We start from the raw sequence: 19,422 nt of genomic DNA on the forward strand, positions 1-19,422 counted from the left end.
AACTAAGGTTATGATCTTCTTAGCATAGGATTCATCATGCAATACATTCTATATGGGCAGAAGTCAACCCACACATACCATCTGGCAAGAGCAGAGGACCATGTAACTAAACCTTCAACCACTGAAGATAATATAGGGTTGTGAGGCGTCCGGTTTTGGTCCAAAACATCTGATCAAAAAGAGACCCGGTCGCCTCTGGTCAGCACCACTGACTGGGCAGCTAAAAGTCCGATCGGCAGCACAGTGGGGCTAAGGCAGGCTTCCTGTCTGCCCTGGCTTTGCATGGTTCTTGGGAAGCGGCTGTCATGTCTGGCTCCTAGGCGCAGGAGTGGCCAGGGAGGCTCCGTGCACTGCCTCTTCCCTGAGCGCCAGCTTTGCAGCTCCCATTTGCCTGGAACTATGGCCAATGGGAGCTGCAAGCGCAGTGCTTGGAGACAGGGGAAGCGCAAAAAGACACCTGGCTGCTCCTGCGCCGAGGGTCCACAAGGACATGTCGGCCACTTCCAGGAGCCGCCTGAGGTAAGCACTACCCAGAGCCCACACCCCTCACCCACTCCCGCATCCCAACTCCCTGCCCCAGCCTTGAGCCCCTTCCTCACCCAAACTCCCTCCCATACTCCGAACCCCTTGGCCCCAGCCCGGAGCCCCCTTCTACACCCCATCCCTAGCCCCACCCCAGAGCCTGCATCCCCCAGCTGGAGTCCTCACCCCGCCCACATCTCAACCCCTGCTCCAGCCCTGAACCCCCTCCTGCACCCAAACTCCCTCCCAGAGCACGCAGCCTGTTCCTCCCACACCCCAACCCTCTGCCCCAGCCCAGAGTCCCCTCCCGTACCCAAACTCCCTCCCAGAGCCTACACCCAAAGTTCCTTCCAGAGCTTGCACCTTCTCCTGCACCCCAAACCCTTTAGCGCCAGCCCAAAGCCCCCTCCTCCACCCCAAACTTCTCATCCCTGGCCCCACACCAGAGCCTGCACCCCAGCTGTAGCCCTCACCCCCCCACACACCTCAACCCACTGTCCCAGCCCAGTGAAAGTGAGCGAAGGTGAGGGAGAGTGAGTGATGGAGGTAGGGGCAGGGGCGGGGAGTTGTATGCCCGGGGTCCAGCAAATTCAGGGCCTGGGGGGCCCAACTCCACCAATGTTCATGTCCGGTTCTCTTCCCCAGCCCTGCCTGCTGCCCCTGCGCGCCTCCCCTGGAGTGTCCCTTGGCCCCGCCTGCCACCCCTGCGCGCCTTCCCCGAGTGTCCCTGCCTGCCCTAGGCAGCAGGCAGCTGCCCCCTGCAGCTCCACACTGCACTCCCTCACTGGCCACTGATGGCTACAAGGGAGCGGCACCAGGGACAGGCTGAGGTGGCTACTGCGCCTGCGGGGGGGTGGGGGGGAGGAGGCGCATGGCAGCCCCCCCCCCCCCAGCAGGTGACTCCGAGTAGCAGCCTGGGGCGGCTTGGGTGAGTGCCGGGAGGCCCAGGGAAGAGCCCTTCTCCCCCTGAGCTCGCTGCTGCCGGTGGGGAGAGAGCTAGGGGGAGCCTGCCTGCTGTACCCCAAACTCCTCATTCCTGGCCCAGCCCCATGCCTTGCACCCCAATCCTCTGTCCCAGCCCAGAGACCGCACCCAGCACCCAACCCCCCTCCCAGAGCCCACATGCCCTCCCACACCCCCTCCTGCACCCCAACCCCCTGTCCCAGCCCAGAGCCTGCACGCAAACTCCCTCCCAGAGCCTTAGGCAGGGGTGTGTGTGTGTGTGAGTGTGGTGGAGGAACCTGTTCTGGGCACCACCAAAAATTATACAAACCTGCTGCCCCTGGGTAAGGGGATGGAGTGAGTAGGGGCGGAGCCTTGGAGAAGGGGCGGGGCAGGGGCAGGGCAAGGGTATTCAGTTTTCTGCAATCAGAACGTTGGCAACCCTAAGTTAATGGCAAAACTTCCATTGACTGCAGTAGTGGAGAACTGGGTCCAATCAAGAACCCTTAAATTACTATTGGTATCAGCTAATGCCCCAGTTGTATATGCTACTTTCCATAGGTAAACCCTGAGCCTACATGGAGCCCCATTCATTTAAATTAAGTTCTGTGTGGGCACAGATGTCTTGGATTGGAGAGCTGAAAGCCCCGTACAGAAGATGCTTACTGTTTTAGGTTCAGGACCTAAGTTAGTAACACCCAACTGCATATGCAGGTAATAAATATTAAAAAAATCCCAATATGGGGCAAGCATTCTATGTCTACCACAGGGGTGCTGGAACAATTTTTATAGTGGGGGTGCTTAGAGCCATTGAACCAAATTGTAAACCCCATATATAATGGAAACTACTTCAAGCCAGGGGGTGTGGCAGCAACCCCAGCACCCCTTGTTCGAGCACCTATGGCAGGGGTGGGCAAACTTTTTGGCCTGAGAGCCACATCTGGGTATGGAAATTGTATGGCGGGCCATGAATGCTCATGAAATTGGGGGTTGGGCTGTGGAAGAAGGAGAAGGGTGAGGGCTCCAGCTGGGGGTGCGGGCTCTGGGGTTGGGCTGGGGATGAAGGATTTGCAGTGCAGGAGGGTGCTCCGGGCTGGGCCCGAGGGGTTCACAGATCCGCAGGCACCGCTCCCAGAGCTCCCAGAAGCAGCAGCATGTCCCATCTCTGGCTTCTACGCGGAGGCATGGTGCCAGCCAGGAGGCTCTGCGTGCTGCCCCATCTGCAGCCACCGCCCCTGCAGCTCCCACTGGCTGCGGTTCCCGGCCAATGGAAGTTGCAGAACTGGCACTTGGGGCGAGGGCACCGTGCAGAGCCCCCTGTCTGCCCCTACATGTAGGAGCCATAGCGGGGACATGCTGCTGCTTCCAGGAGCCGTGCAGAGCAGGGCAGGCCCCCAACCCTGCTCCCCAGTGGGAGCTTGAGGCCAAATTAAAAGGTCTCATGGTCCAGACGTGGCCTGCAGGCCGTAGTTTGCCCATCCCTGACCTATGGTCTACCATGGATTAAATAAACAATCTCCAAATGTTAAAAGAAGCCAAATTAATTATGTTAAGAAATCACAGCTAATAATCCTCCCTTCTTGACTCTCTGAACTCAGCAGGCCTGCTCATGATGAGTACATAAAACAAAGAGTTAAAGAACTCAGCAATTAGAGATAAGTAGTGGGTGGTTGAGTACAAAATTTGATTAATGAAACTTCCAAGGGTATATACAGTAACACTATAAAGAATCCTGATCCTACTGAACTGAATCGTTTTACCATTTATTTCAATGGAAAACAAGATCCATCTGTGACACCCTAGTACCCCATATTCACCACTGTCATATAATTATATTTTGTACAAAGTATGCCTTGTGAGGTATCATTCTAAATGTCTTGATCTGCTAAACATTAATATCTCACTGGATTGTACCTGCTATCATTGTATTTGGTGTTATGAAGTTTTGCTATGTATGTGTTAACGCAATATGTTGTGAAGTTGGAAACACCTACAACGAGCCTTTCAGGTACAACAATGAAGAAGTTAGACAGTGCTAATGGCCTATCAGCAAAGGCAATGAACCATGGAAAAGGCTGTCCTCACCCAGGAATGTTTCAGCTAACCTATGAGTAATGGCTGCTATGACTCAGCAAGGCATGCAAGGGCATGTGACCAGACCACATGACACTGAACTCCATTTTGGTACCTGTATTTTTCCATAAACTGGGCTGGAAATTTAGCTTAGAATAAAGGGTTTCCGCCGTATGGAAAAACTGTATAAGGTGGGGAATGACATAATGATTTGGCCTCACTCCCCACACATGAGAACACCTGGAAACCCTGAGGAACAAAGACTGAACTGGGAGAAATGCTGGTCCCAAGCTAAAGAGATTTCTAGCTTGTGTATGGAAGCTTGGTGAACTGCTTGTATCATCAGTAAGGGTGAGAAATTGCTAATCCAAATCCTATCTATTTAGCATATCAGGTTTAAGTTGCGTTTTGTTTATTTGCTAAGTAATCTGCTTTGATCTGTTTGCTATCACTTAAAATCTATCTTTCTGTAGTTAATACATTTGTTTTGTTTTATCTTAATCAGTGTGTTTTTAAGTGAAGTATTTGGGAAAATCTCATCTCAGTTAAGAAGGGCTGGTGTGTATATTCCTCCCCACATCGAGGGAGCGGCGAACTGAGTAATAAATTCATACTGGTCAGGTTTTTGACCAGAGCAGGATAGTACAGGATCCTGAATGCTATGGACAGAAAAACTCAAAATTGTAAACGGTCTTTATTTCAATAAATAAACCTAGATAATGCTGTTGCAATGTCTCAACTGTGGCACATACTTCATTAAAACTAAACAATGACTCTCATCTTTTCTGCTGTCATATTTAAAAATTCTCATGTAAAAAACATTTGTTCCAAAATAAAACGCAGGGTTGGGGGAATCAGAACACCACCCCAGAACAGTTTATGAAGGATTTAATACAAAAGTTAATCAGGTCTAATCACTTACAAAATGATTACATATATGATTCAGACAATTAGAAAATATTTTTATATTTAACTATACTGATACTTCCAGAGGTATGAGAGTCAACAAACTCCTAATTCCTTATAATTTATCACTTATTGGCATGAATTACTTTATAAACATACCCCATATGAAACATGATTTTTGTTCAAAATCTTTATTATACTGGACTCAAATGGCAGGTGTAGAATGTTACTACCTTGTTCTAATTTTCACTACATTTTGCTTATGGAAAACACAGTGCATAGTGACAATCATGCTTTGCGTGAACAATTTATAAAAGACAAGATCGTGAAAACCTGGCTGAGAGAACCAGGTTTAAAAGTTTTCTAACTTTTTTTTTTTTTTTTGGTGATTCAGAAGAAAGACTGCTTCTTACCCACACTCATTTTATCCAATTTTGTGTGACAGGGTGCTGGGCACAAACTGCTGAGCCTGTCCTCTGTCATGCCAGCTCCAATTATGCAAGGTAGATTAGAGCTCGTTAGAGAAACCTGTGCCTAATTGGCAAAGGGGAACAGCTGCCAGCCTAATTAGCCTGCGGCTGCATAAAAGCCTCAGAGGAAAGAAGCCAAGGAGGCAGAGAAAAATGGGGAAGCTAGAGAGTGGAAGAAGAGTAGGAGTGCCTCTCTCTTGGTTATAGAAACTGACAAGTCCTTAAGGCTGAAACCCCCAAGCTGTGTATGGTGAGAAGGTGGTGGGATTACATGCTGTAAATAAACTGCACCAGTGATTGCTAAACCACAAAGTCTCTGAGGGTTTTTTTTGGCGTGAGGCAGGAGCAAAGGGGGCCCTGCTATGCTCTGTTACATACTGTCATGTCATTATTATACACTGTACAGGAGGGGTGGCCAACCTGTACCTGAGACGGAGCCAGATTTTGCCAATGTACATTGCAAAAGAGCCATAGTATTATGTCAGGAGCCCCTATTGGCTCCAGTGCCCTGCCTGCCAGCCGCCCTGCCGATCAGCATCTCTCCTCCTTCCCTGTGCCTGATGCAGGAGGCTCTGGGGGGTGAGGAGAAGAGCAAGAGCTTGGGGAAGGGACAGGGCCTTGGGGGAAGGGGTGAAGTGGGGGCAGGGCCTGTGCCAGAGGCAGGGGTTGAACAGTGAGCATTGGAAAGTTGGCACCTGTAGCTCCAGCCCTGGAGTCGGTGTCTATGCAAGGAGCCGCAGATTAACCTCTGAAGAGCCGCATGAGACTCTGGAGCCACAGGTTAGCCACCCCTGCTGTACAGGAACATCTACTGTTAGCAGTGTTGTAGCCTTGTTGGTCCCATGATCTTAGAGAAATGAGGTGGATGAAATAATATATTGGACCAACTTCTGTTGGTGAGAGAGACAAGCTTTTGAACTTACACAGAGTTCTTCAGGTCATCTGTCCAGCAAATGAAAATATCAGTATCCTTGGTTTTGTGGTGCATTTGTCCAGAAATTCTTCCTTAAGAAGAATGAAAAGACTGATGTACTGGAGAGCCATCCCAGTACTCATGGCTGTTCCCCCTGATTTGGATAAATTATTTGTTGGTAAATGTAAGATTGTTATGGGTGAGGATTAAATGGTTGAGTTTGGTGATGTCTGGGGTGGGTGAACGCTTTCCACAAAATAATCACTTCATAACTGACCTCTCTATCCTCATCCTCAAAGGAAACCTGCACAACACTTTCAAAAGACAAGCTTGGGAACTCAAATTCATAACTGCTAGACACCAAAAATCATGGACTTAAAGACACTGGATCTATGGCTCATTATAAAAATCTGCAACCTACTAATGCCTCCTTTATTCTATGACTGTAGAGGTGATACTACCCACTTCACCGTGAATGGTCTCTTGAAAGATGTTAAGCCCTTACCTCTTCCACCTTCTAGTTAGCTGTAACACTCTGAGGAGTTGGTCTTGGTGAAGACACTCCTAAGCCAATGGGAGAGCTCTGTAGTTAGTTACCACCTCTTAGGAAGGTGGATTATATCAATGGGAGAAGCTCTCCCATTGACATAGCGTAGTCTACACAGTGGGTTAGGGAATTGGATTTTTCACACCTGAGCAACGTAGTTGTATTGAGATAGGTCTGAAGTGGCCTGAGTACCTTTCCCAGTCTTGAAGAAGAGCTCTGTGTAAGCTCAAACTCTTACCTCTCACTAACAGAAGTTGGTCCAATAAAAGATATCACCTCACCCACTTGATTTTAGGAACATATACTGTACATAGTGCATGCTGAACAAATCTTTTTAAGATCTGTGCCCTAAGTCTGCAAGTTACTTAAACATGTGTTTAACCTGAAGCATAGACATAGCCCTATTTTGAAGTGAAGGGGACAGTACAAGCACATGCTTAATTTCAAGTACTGATTCAAGGTCTGACGCGAGAGCTGAGTTACCAAAACAATTTCATTCTGGATTTATAGTATTCCTTAACATTAAAGAGACACATCTTCCATTTGAAAATCAATTAAGGAGTGGAAACTAAAATTTCTTAATTTTCTTCCACTTGGCTAAGAAAATCTGGAACTCTACTGAGTTCAATGCCAGTTTAAGGGATTTCAGGCCTTCAGAGCAGCAAATGGGAAACCTAAAGAGGGGCAGCTGTGTGAAGCCTTTCTCTTCTGTGATTTAGGGGCCCATATAATTAAAACCAAATATAAATACTGAATTTTCACTTTAGATAAATACTTGCTGGGCGTCTCAATTGAGCTTTTCTCAATTAAGTGAACAATTCTATGTAATTCTGTTTAATACACTTTGAGCCTGTTCCTGTGGCTCTTCTAGTCACGTGAGTAAGGGTAGCAGCATTGGGGATGATCTTTGAAAGCACTTTGGTACTGCATATGTAATTTATTTTCTAATAAGACACTTTGCTTACAGCATCACAATCTTATGTATGGTAATGCATTGCCATATATAAAAAAGCTATTTTCAAGTCATGAATATTTCCTGAGTGGAAAATAATGTTAATATAAAATGATCACTTCAGAAATGTCCAGTAATGTTACACTGCATGAGATCTTTCATGCACTGTGATTTTGAATAATAAATATAAGCATGGGGAAACCTATCACTATAACAATGTACCCGCAGCTCTAAAATATAAAATGCAATATTCACATGATTAAAATACTTTAAAAGCTGTTACACCCCATAGTGGTCATTAAGGTAGTCCAGAACCGCTGAGGTGCTTGATAAAACATTAAAAACCTTTTTTTCCTGTTTTGAAGTTATCCGTTCCATCATGTACATTAAATGATGATGAAAGCACGTAAAAGGAGTCCCATGTTCAAGAGCAATGTCAACCCAGTCCTGGATGCACTTCAAAGGTGTCTCTTCATATCCTGCAAACATGGCTGGATTGGCTAAGAGTCCCCTAGCAACCATTACACCTTCAAATGGAAAATTTGAGAAGTGTTAATATACAATTTAACTTTTAACTTTTTTATGTTTACCTGAGGGTTTTGTATAGCACCCATCACCACAGTATCTAATACTTGTGAATAGCTAACTACAGATCAGTAGAAGCTGAAAAGCCAATATGACAGTTGCACCCTGGGAAACTCTGTTTAACAGTCCAAATCCAAGATTACCTGTGATATTTAAAGGTCCAGTCTACCCAGCTTAATAGCACTTCATGATAGAGAATTTGAAAGAAAACACAGCATATACAGAATGGGAACTTTTCTTTCCCAGTTCTTTGAACAACCACAACCAGTCCTCCAGTAATATTTTCTTTTTATTAGTTAAAACATAGAATGATCCTGTTTTTTTGAGCAAAATTTATTACTGATTGACACACAGTGAGGAAACAAATTCATCTCTTGTGTAACTCAAATGACTTAAAGAACACTTGCACTAGCTGGTGAGGCCTCAGCTGGAATAGGGCATCCAGTTGTATTGTGGGAATAGGGCATCCCACGCTGTAGGAAAGCTGTGGACAAACTGAAGAGTCCAGAGAATAACAAAAATGATATAAGATTTAGGAAACCTGGCCTATGAGGAAAGGAGAAAAAAACTGGGCATGTTTAGTCTTGAGAAAAGTGGACTGAGAGGGGAACCTGATGATAAGACTGCAAATTTGTTAAGGGCCAGTTATAAAGAGGACAGGGATCAATTGTTTTCTGTATCCAAAGAAGTAGTAGTAATGGGCTTAATCCACAGTAAGGGAGATTTAGGTGAAACTTTCTAACTATAAGAGCAATTAAGCACAGGAATAAGCTTCAAAGGAGGTTGTAGAATCCCCATCATTGGAGGTTTATAAGAACAGATGGTCTATGTTTACTTGGTCCTGCCTCAGGGCTAGCGGCTGGACTTGATGACTTCTTGAGGTCCCTTCTAGCCCTACATTTCTGTGACACAGACAGACTGACTGGGGAGTACAAGGAAACAATAATGCTGAAACTGACTAGCCAGATACTTGACAAAATCCAGGACAGAAAGTACTCCTCCTTCTTCCCTTTATTTGCCACAGTAACAGATCCATCTCCCACCTGCAAGGGCCAAAATGGCTGCCACTGAGGCACCCCTTGTACCAGTGGTGGGCACCCTGCGGTGGGCCGTGAGACAGTTTGTTTACATTGACTGTCCACCTGCAGCTCTCAGCGGCCGCGGTTCACCGTTCCCAGCCAATGGGAGCTGCAGGAAGCAGCATGGGCTGGAATGGCGAACCGTGGCCACTGGGAGCTGCGGGCAGCCGTGCCTGCGGACAGTCAGTGTAAATAAAAAGAAAAGGAGTACTTGTGGCACCTTAGAGACTAATCAATTTATTTGAGCATAAGCTTTCGTGAGCTACAGCTCACTTCATCGGATGCATTCAGTGGAAAATACAGTGAGGAGATTTATATACACACACAACATGAAAAAATGGATGTTATCATTCACACTGTAAGGAGAGTGATCACTTAAGATGAGCTATTACCAGCAGGAGAGCGGGGGGCGCCGGGGAAAGAAAACCTTTTGTAGTGATAATCAAGGTGGGATCATCTTAAGTGATCACTCTCCTTACAGTGTGTATGATAACACCCATTTTTTCATGTTCTGTGTGTGTATATAAATCTCCTCACTGTATTTTCCACTGAATGCATCCGATGAAGTGAGCTGTAGCTCACAAAAACTTATGCTCAAATAAATTGGTTAGTCTCTAAGGTGCCACAAGTACTCCTTTTCTTTTTGCGAATACAGACTAACATGGCTGCTACTCTGAAACCAGTGTAAATAAACTGTCTTGTGGTCCACCAGCGGATTACCCTGACGGGCCGCAGGTGGCCCACCACTGCCTTGTAGGAACAGAATGAACCGTTATCTGTCTAAAAGAATTCTCCAATAATGTCATTAATCATTCATATTAGGTTGATGAGTGTCTGAGGCTTTTCTGTGTGTAGGGGTGGGATACAGTATTTAAATAAAGGGCTTTTGCAGTTTGCCTTGGAGGTCCTTATTCATAGTAGTACTCTAATGCTTTGTAAGGATAAGGCCTTTTCCTGTAGGGATGTTGTAAAGCCTTTGTCTGCAGCCATATTAGGAGAGCAGCAGCCATGAGCTAAGAAGCAGGAAGTCACATCCTCATATTCCATCTAAATTACATTAAAACAATGTAATATTGGGCTATTAAGGAGATCCTGTCCTAATAGCACCCACTATCACCAGATAAAGAAACAGAACTTAAGATGGTTAAAGAAAACTCAGTTTGATAGCATTCTGTCTGGCAAGAAACTGCTTATCAAGAGTTGTGGTTGTGAAATCCTCATTTCTTTATTGTTTTGTCTTTATGGTCCCCACTTCTCTATTGTTTATCTGTATGATCTGTCTGGTTCTTTGACTGTTTCTGTCTGTTGCATAATTAATTTTGCTATGTGTAAATTAATTAAGGTGATGGAGTATGATTGGTTAAATAATTGTTTTACTATATGGTAGGATTAGTTAGTAATATTTTAGTAAAATGATTGGTTAAGGTACATTTTAGCAGGACTCAAGTTTTACTATATAAACTGTGGTCCAAAAGGAATTTCTTTGGGAACCAACTCCAGGACACAGGCCCAAGATCAGAACTGACAGACCTCAACACTCTGCCAATGACACTGAGCAGAAACTGGAGTCCCCCAGATGACCTGATCCTGACTGGCCATCAAGAAAAGTTCATCTCTCTTATTGGGAGTGGTGAGCACTGTATGTGTCGCATGTGCATTCTGTTTTGGTGATTGTTAATAAATAGAGGTTAAGCAGGATATTACTGTGTAAGGCTCTTTCACTGGTAAAAGACCCTGTAAACCCTCGAACGATTAAGCCCTGAGTCCACAGGGAATGGGTGTTTATGTTGAGCCCGGAGAAGTAGAGCCCAGAGCCCACAGAGGGGTAAAGTTAGGTGCCTTTTGCCTAGAGCCCTAGGAACTGGGAAAGGGTGGGGGTGCCTAAATTAACTGGGTTACGCCTGAGTCTTAGGAACAGGATAAGGGTGTGTGCCCTAGAGTGTAAGGTTACGCCTGAGCCCTAGGAATGGGGTAAGGGTGGGTGCCTAAATTAAGAAGGTTACACCTTGAGACCATGGAAGGGTAAAGGTGGGTGCCCCTAGAGTGCGTAACAGAGAATTTTGTGTGGGTAACAGCTTTTAAGTGTGTCTGCTCATGAATCCTTAAGATGTTGGAACCAATGAACTTCATATCTCAGTTCATTCCTTGAAGAGTGCAAAACGCTCAAATATAAATTCAACTTACAGACAAATTGTGTATTTTAAAAAGTATGTTTCCCAAGTTTACTGAAATAATACCCAAAGTATGCTGAGTTCTTACCATCTGTCCCCGTCATATGATGAATATTCTCTGCATCTTTTAAAGTTTTAACGTCTCCATTAGCTACAATAGGTATAGACGTATTTTGTTTAATTATTTTAATTGCATCATAATGTACTGGCTGATGTCGTTCTTCTATATTTCTACCATGAACTGTAATCCAGGAAACTCCAGCTGCTTCAGCTTTTCGACAGAGATCTACAGTTCTCTTTAGATCATCATGGATTCTAAAATTCCAAGGAATGTAATAATTATCCTCACCATCAGTTATCTCAACTGCATGAAATCCCATCATAAAGCAAAGTAAACAAGAATTGAAGAAAGAACGTTATTGTTGGAAGATGAACAGATCTTTTATCATATAACACATTATTTTAATAAATTAATATCCCTTGATTTAGTACTGACGTCAATCATGTCACTCAAATTGAAAGGGTGTCCAAACTTTATAATAATTGCCAGAAACCCATGAGGCTCTTAAAAATATATAATTTTGCGTAATTTTGTACCAAAAATGAAATAACTCACATTTATATAGCACCTTTTTTTCTGAAAAATCTCAATCAACTTTAGATCTTTATTAACAGAAACTGCTGATATTCCTGTGTAGGTTTTGGATGACTTCCTCCACACTGAAATGCAACATGGCGACACATCACAATATTTTAGAAGTCAGTGAAGTGAAGGATATCTTTTTCCAACTGAAACTGGAGTGGGAATTTAGGTAGGCAGAGTGACACAAATTGAAATTTGATAAGGAATGTAATCAAATCTTTAAGCAATCACGATTTGTCAGGATCTATTTTTAATGCCTCATCTAAAAGACAGCTTCTCCACCTGGACTATGCCATTAATACCATACTAGATCTAGTTCTAAACTGGTAGAAGGAAAAAATATCACTAACTTACCAGCATCATTTCCTGTTCCCCCTATGTTCCTTTGAGAACTCCCATCCAAGTGGTAACTTGACCCAAGCTTGCTTAGCTTGGTTCAGAGCACTAGGTGATATGGTTGCATAAACAATAGAAAACTATTCAACTAGGCTGTGATCATTTTACCTTTCATGAATTCTGAGTTTTTAAAAAATGTATGACTTTTATGTTGCTTTGGATATCAGTGTGTTCTTGCAAACCAAAGCACACTTGAGGACATGTAGCACCAGAGAAACACTGATTGCAATTTTGTAGGATTACATGTCTCCAAATGTATTTTGGATGAGAAAGAAAACAGATTCTGACCAGCTGGGGTTGTTAAAGACCTCAGGGTTGACCTACCAAAAAGCTGAGTGCAAATCTCCACAGACCATGCTTATGGCACTTTTTCTGTAAAGGTAATATTAACCCAAAACATTGCCTGTTTTGTCTGATTAAATAATAAACATGCTTTATTGTCTTGAGGCATAGTAGTGGTCTAAACTTACCTTATCTTAATAGATACTGAAAATCTGGGGTTCTCGACTTGATTTCGTACATGTCTCACCATATCTTGAACCAGCTCTGGTTTATTTATTAAACAAGCACCATAACCTTCCGCCATTGCCCATCTTTAAGTTAAAGAGAACAACGTTTGCACTGTATATTTGCAATAAAAGGTCAGTTTCAACCTAATGCACTATTTCAGTTTCCTTTTTGACACATTTGGTGAATTATTTTGTCAACAGGGAAGAAGGCAGAGATAGCACTGGCTATGGGTGAAAGATGTTCTTATGGTTAAGGCTCACGTCTTGGGAGATGTAGCTTCAATTCCTGGTTCTATCACAGATTTCCTATGTGACTTTGGACAAGTTACTTAGTCTCTCTCCAATCCAGTTTCTAATCAGCTAAATTATAACATATTTACCCATCCCCTTGCCCCCAAAAGGGCATCATAAGGAAAAATAAATTAACATTTTTGAGGCACTCAGATACAATGTGATGTGGGCCAATAAACAGCTAGATTTCATCTTCTATATAGAGTCATGGGATGTTTTCAAAGAGAAATTACTTTTATGAGGACTGTTGGAAAAAGGCCCTTATTTGTATGGCCCTCTTAATCTAACTGTGAAAACTGTACCCGTGAGAATGGCAGGATGTACCGTTTTCTCTAACCTAATTGCAGCTATTTATTAGTATTTAAATAATTTGTCTTTATAAGCAGATTTTCAAATTAAAAAACCCCAAAACCCTAAGCCAAAAACACAGATTTTCCTATGGTTTTGAAATTGGAAGCTTGGTCTCTTGGGTGGACTGTGCAAAGTAAATATAACCATACAGCTCTGATCACACAAAAACTCTCAATTTGATATTTCAAAGCAGCTGGGTTAAAAGATAGAGAGAAACTAATACATTTCTATGTGTAAAATTATTAGGAGATAATTGTTATTTCAAGTCATGAGAATCTAATTAGACCACTTGAGTAATTAAATATTTGCACTTATTATAAGTTACCTATGGTTGTGCTTCCCTACATTTTCTAGTTGACGTTTTCAGTTTGTAAAATGTGTTTTGACTAAAAACACCTCCAATATTACTTAATAGGTCTAACCTGAACCACTTAATAAATATTTTCAATTGTGTATGAATATTTTCAGTCTGACTGGGTCACGACATACAAGAACAAAATCTGGAAGATTTTAAGTGAGGAGCAGATCACTGATCTCACTGACAAACATTTAGCACCTAATCAAAGATGCAAGTAGTCCTTGAACATTAAACAATCACGACTTAATACAGAAGGAAGAGTTATTTCAAAGGATATTCTTTACTTGTAGAAGTCTGTCAGGCATCAGGACTTACACCAACATTTTGAGAATAGCCACAAAGTTTCCCTCAATATACTTCCCAAGTCACTTGCAATGAAGCTTTCATTCCCTGTCTGGTAAGTCAGTGTGCAGCATTTTTGATGCCACTGTTAATGCCTCTTCAACAATTGTCCACCAAAGGTTGCCAATTCCCTATTAAGTCAACACTCAACATCATAGACTCAAAGAATGGCACCTTGATAATATGCCTGGACTCTACTGTCTCACCAATGCAGAAGGTCTCCTGAGACTGCTTTCTGAATGCTTTCTCAGGAAGACAAATCAGAATTTCTACATTTAAGAACTACCATCAATCTATCACTATTTCTTTTGGATTTGGAAAACTAGGAAGTGATTTTTCATTGTCCCTAATTGTTTCATTCTTCCAACTTCTTAAAGTTTTACCTCTGAGGACAGCCACAATTTAGGTCTATTCCATCTGCAAAAGGACAGATGATACGGGCAGCATCAGATAAAACCTGTGCTTCATTAGCAGCAAACTGAACAATCAGTGGGCGATCACCTAGTCAAAGAGAGAGCTCTTTTAGAATATACCATAACAAGAACAATGCATACTACATATGAAACTCACCCTTACTAATTCTTTAAGTAAGTCAACATAATCAGGTCTTTAATGTAATCAGTATAACAACAGAAGATTTAAAAAAAATGGTAAACAAAGAATTCTAAACTTATGAATGTTTTGTTATTCCTGGATAAAGTCAATCTCTTGTATATCTTCCTTTCCTGCTATTTCTAATAGCAGTACTGTTTCAATGTGTGTTGCCACAAGAAAATAATTTTTAGAAGAAACATTTATTTCTAAAAAAGAATTCCACTCTTTTTACAAAATAAAAATAGTCTCCAATGACAGAAAGAGAGAAGTATTTTTTTCTAAAAAACACAGACTTCATTTCTTATATTGCCTTATTCGGAAGTTCTGACACACAAAATATAAGGAAACGTTAGAAACTGAACAGAATATGGTTCTTATAATGGTGACATATTAATAACCAATTAAGAAGTAAAGAAATTCAGGGTTAAGTTTTAAATATATTTTTAAAGAAAGAAAATTAGAAGGTTATAGTTCATAAAACCTAAAATGTCAGCAAGTCTAGAAATAATAAAGCACCAGTTCTAGCACCAACCTTAATTACACAACTTTATCCATATCTGATTTTTTTAAACACATTCCACAGAGCACTGCAAGACCAAAGAAAACTCTAAATATGGGATTATAAACTGCAAACCTAATCCTCTAATTAATGGCTGGAGACCAAACTCTCCACGGCCTTCATGGTAGAAGCCACAGACCATATCTCACAAATGGGTATTCCTGGAGAAATTCTGCACTACTGTATGTGCATAATTAATGAGCCATGCATAGTTTTAATTTTTTGCACAGAAAAGAGCTTCTGCCAAAATGTTGCTGAAGTTCCACCTTTTGCCCACCAGAGGACACTGTGATGCAAGAATAGTGGCAGCTCCCAGCAGAAAATAACTTCTGCAGTTCTGCCCTTTGCCCACAAGATGGCGCTGTGGGCATAGACCACAGTAACAGTTCCCAGCCAGCGGGGGAAGAAAAAGGGTTGCTGGGGGCTGCAGGGCGGTGTCAGACAGGGGCTCATAAGGGTTAGTGGAGGAGGACAGACTGGGGCAGAGGCTGAATGGGAATGGAGGCACAGGGCCACATGGTGATGGGGGAGGGGGTGCAGAGCTACATAGGGAGAGGTGAGTGGCTGGGTGGGGGCACAGAGACACAGTGGGAGGGGGTGCAGGAACACATGGGGATGGGGCAGATGTGCCTGACTGAATGGGAGAGGCTAGGGGACAGCCAGGGTCTGCATGGGGGAAGCTCCCTAACAATTCCTCCCCACCCCCTAAAAAAAATGTTCCATACGTTTCCCACCCACACACAACAACCCTCCAAGTTCACACCCAGGCTCCGTTCCAGCAATCCTTCCTTCTCCCTCAGCTCCTCCATTATCCTTGACTCCCCCAAGCCTTTGCACTGCTTCTGAGGGGTGCAGGAAATATGGTTCTGTATTGTAGTTTAAATGAATTATTATTCAGAGTTCTGTATTAATATGCTTAGTAAATGATTTATTTGTCAAGAACGTTTTCTGAATCTTTTTTGTTGTCTGCATTGTTACAGACATACTTGCTGACAGGTATTTTGAAATAAATGACCAAAAATAATTGAAACTGGTGTGATTATATTGTGTTATTCTGACAAATAAAATATGCAGAATTTTAAAATATTGTGCGCAGAATTTGTAATTTTTTGGTGCACAATTTCCCCAGGAGTAAGATGAAGCAATCTTTGGGGCAGATCCTCAGCTTGTGTAAATTGTCATTGACTTCAATGGAACTGTAATAATCTACACCAGCTGAGTTCTGCTCCTTGATTTTAGAAAGGCATCAGAGGACATCTGAAACATCCAAAAAAGTTGGCAGGTTCAGATAACCAGAAGAATCAGTCATGTAAAGCTAGGTGCTGAAGCTCTCAAAGAGTTTTTAAAACCACAAAAAAACGAAGCCTTGAATAAAAGGTCCTGTGGAACTTCTAAGTTCTGTAGGACCAGAACTACAAAAATCTTTGCCATTGTACTTATAAGCCCAGAAATACTAAGGACAGGTCTACACTACGGCAGGGATTGACGCTCTGAGACTGATCCACTGGTGGTCGATTTAGCGGGTCTAGTAAAGACCCGCTAAATCGACTGCAGATCGCTCTCCAGTTGATCCCTATACTCTACCCCTGATGAGAAGAGTAAGGTAAGTCAATGGGAGATTTTCTCCTGTCGACCCCCTGTGGTGTTGACCCCACGGTAACTCAACCTAAGGTACGTCGACTCCAGCTACGTTATTCACGTAGCTGGAGTTGCGTAACATAGGTCGACTTACCACAGTAGTGTAGACATAGTCTCAGGTCTGATTCTCTTTATGTCTGCAAGACTTAGTACCTCAGCAGCAGTGCAGCTAAAGGCTGCTCTACACTGGGCACTTACATCAGCATAGCTACTTCTCTAGGGGTGTCAAAAATCCATCCATCTGAGAGATGTAGCTATTTTGAACTGTAGACACTGCCAGGTCTACAGAAGAATTCTTCTGTCTATCTAACTACCGCCTCTCAAGGAGGGGGATTACCTATGCCGATGGAAGAACCCCTCCTATCGGCGTAGGTAGTGTCTACATTGATGTGCTACAGTGGTGCAATTGCAGTACTGCAGCTGTGAAACTGTAGCATTTCAAGTATTGACAAGCCCGGTGAACCCTGGGGGGATATAATCAACCTTCAGTTAACAACCAGAAAACAGAAATGCCACCAAGTTGAGTGTTAGACCTTGCTTCGCTTGGTCAACTAGATTAATAGAATTTAAGGCCAGAAGGGACTGTCATGATCATCTAGTCTGATCTCCTGCATATTGCAGGTCATAGCACCTCACCCGTCCGCTCTGTAATAGACCCCTAACCTTTGCTTGAGGTACTAAAGTGCTCAAATCATGACGTTAAGACTTCAAGTTACAGAGAATCTACCAAAAAGAAAAGGAGTACTTGTGCTACCTTAGAGACTAACCAATTTATTTGAGCATAAGCTTTCGTGAGCTACAGCTCACTTCATCGGATGCATACTGTGGAAAATACAAAAGATGTTTTTATACACACAGACCATGAAAAAATGGGTGGGATGGGGGGAGAGAAAACCTTTTGTAGTGATAAACACCCATTTTTTCATGGTCTGTGTGTATAAAAACATCTTCTGTATTTTCCACAGTATGCATCCGATAAAGTGAGCTGTAGGTCACGAAAGCTTATGCTCAAATAAATTGGTTAGTCTCTAAGGTGCCACAAGTACTCCTTTTCTTTTTGCGAATACAGACTAACACGGCTGTTACTCTGAAACCAGAGAATCTACCTTCTAAGATCAATTATTGCATAAAATCCCCTGAAAAAGCAAGAACATATACAATAAATACCTTTGCTTGTTGTGAATTCACTGTCTCTAGCTTTCACAGATCTGACAAAATCAGCAGCAATTATCATTGGTGTATAACACAAATCACAGTTGTATTTCCTGACCAAAGTTCTGAAAGCCAACCTGTGAGCATATGGACATTTGAATTGAAACAAACAAACTAACAAACTCAAAACATACATTGTTTTCCTAAATAAACTATTTTAAAATTAAATTATTTAAGTGCGTTTAGCCATACAGCACCTAATATAGTGGGGTGTCTAGGTATTACCACAGTATAAACAGATAATCATGCATATTTTGAAGCGTGTTTTCCAAACTGTTAAAAAAAGTAACCAAACTTATTTTTATACTTAACATACATTTACATGGAGAATCCATTGAAAGTGTATAGCTAAACATGATGTGTTACTTACTTTGAATATCGGACCATAGGGGCACATATTTTTACAAAGTGCCGGGAATGAAACAAATCTACTGGATCCTTTTGTTGACATTGTGTGGTTTCTATGGCGTCACTAATCATTTATGAGTTTCAATACTATTTAAAATCTGGAAAAAGAAAACACTTTTTTAAAACAGAAACCTTACTACTTATTCCCAGTTCTCATAACATACAGCAATGGATAACTGTTCAAAGTTAGTTAACAAAAAGGTTAATAGAATTTACACTAACTTCACAAGGAAGATGGGGGTGGTGGTTCCACTGCTGTGATCTGGGGCTATGTTCTGGTGAGAATTTAGTGTCCTGCTATCCTCAGTTTGTAGGAAGCAGTTTATGGATTACATTATGTCTGTTTTAAGTATATCCTTAGCATGTGTCTTATATTTAACATACTGCAACAGAAAGCAATATATTTTTTTACATTTGTGCAACGCATGACTAATAGAAATGGGTAGTTAACTTTCAATTAACTGAATCTCCTAGAAACACAATAGAGAATATGCTCAGATACTTGAAAAAATTAGTTTATGCCACAGAGTTTGAGAAAGGGCGAGAGAGATTATCCAGGGGGTTTACCAATTTAGGTCTAATTGCTGTTGTGAAAATCCAATGGCCATGAATACCACAGAAGAGGTATACAAGAGATCTTCAGTGACAGAAGGAAGAGACTGGGACTGGGGGGAGAGACAGAAAAAAAGGGAAGAAGACAGTGAGGAGGGAAAAGGTAGACCAATAAGAGGACGGGGCTGCATGGCGCAGGGAACGATGCAGAGACAGCTATACCAGCCCTCCTCTCCCCACCCGCCTGCCCCCATCCCGGCCCAGCTCCCATCCCGCCTTGTGCCCGCCCCCGCCCCTCCTAGCATCCATCTCTACTTCACCCGCGGCGGGAGGCAGGCAGACCAGGCCAGCCCAGAACGACCTTTCCCCTCTGACCCTTCACCCTCCCCAGCCTCGCCCCTGCCAACGG

General features: G+C 42.7%; 1 protein-coding gene across 2 annotated transcripts; it reads right to left on the reverse strand.

Moving 5' to 3' along the window:
- Positions 1 to 3,840: 3,840 nt before the first annotated feature.
- On the reverse strand, positions 3,841 to 19,396 carry DUS4L (dihydrouridine synthase 4 like). Of its 2 annotated transcripts, XM_073328450.2 has the most exons (7): positions 19,334 to 19,396; positions 18,424 to 18,559; positions 18,009 to 18,130; positions 14,434 to 14,551; positions 12,670 to 12,792; positions 11,249 to 11,475; positions 3,841 to 7,852 (listed from the first exon to the last, which is right to left on the reverse strand). In XM_073328450.2, exons 2-7 carry the CDS (start codon positions 18,531 to 18,533, stop codon positions 7,605 to 7,607), a joined length of 948 nt encoding a protein of 315 aa, XP_073184551.1. In that variant the 5' UTR covers positions 18,534 to 18,559; positions 19,334 to 19,396; the 3' UTR covers positions 3,841 to 7,604. The 2 variants fall into 2 exon arrangements, with proteins under 2 accessions (XP_073184551.1, XP_073184552.1); XM_073328451.2 differs by lacking the exon at positions 19,334 to 19,396 and having other exon boundaries at positions 18,424 to 19,244.
- Between the last annotated feature and the right edge of the window lie 26 nt (positions 19,397 to 19,422).

This window comes from Lepidochelys kempii, chromosome 1 (genome assembly GCF_965140285.1).
Source record: "Lepidochelys kempii isolate rLepKem1 chromosome 1, rLepKem1.hap1, whole genome shotgun sequence".
Taxonomy (NCBI): Eukaryota; Metazoa; Chordata; order Testudines; family Cheloniidae; genus Lepidochelys; species Lepidochelys kempii.

What these genes read in the sequence shown, in the direction of transcription:
- DUS4L (XM_073328450.2), bottom strand. Translation starts at nt 18,533, where the DNA reads ATGATTAGTGACGCCATAGAAACCACACAATGTCAACAAAAGGATCCA. An exon ending in CCTATGGTCCGATATTCAAA is followed by an intron (nt 18,131 to 18,423) that starts GTAAGTAACACA and finishes ATATGCTCACAG; the next exon opens with GTTGGCTTTCAGAACTTTGG. An exon ending in TCATATGACGGGGACAGATG is followed by an intron (nt 7,853 to 11,248) that starts GTAAGAACTCAG and finishes TTCCATTTGAAG; the next exon opens with GTGTAATGGTTGCTAGGGGA.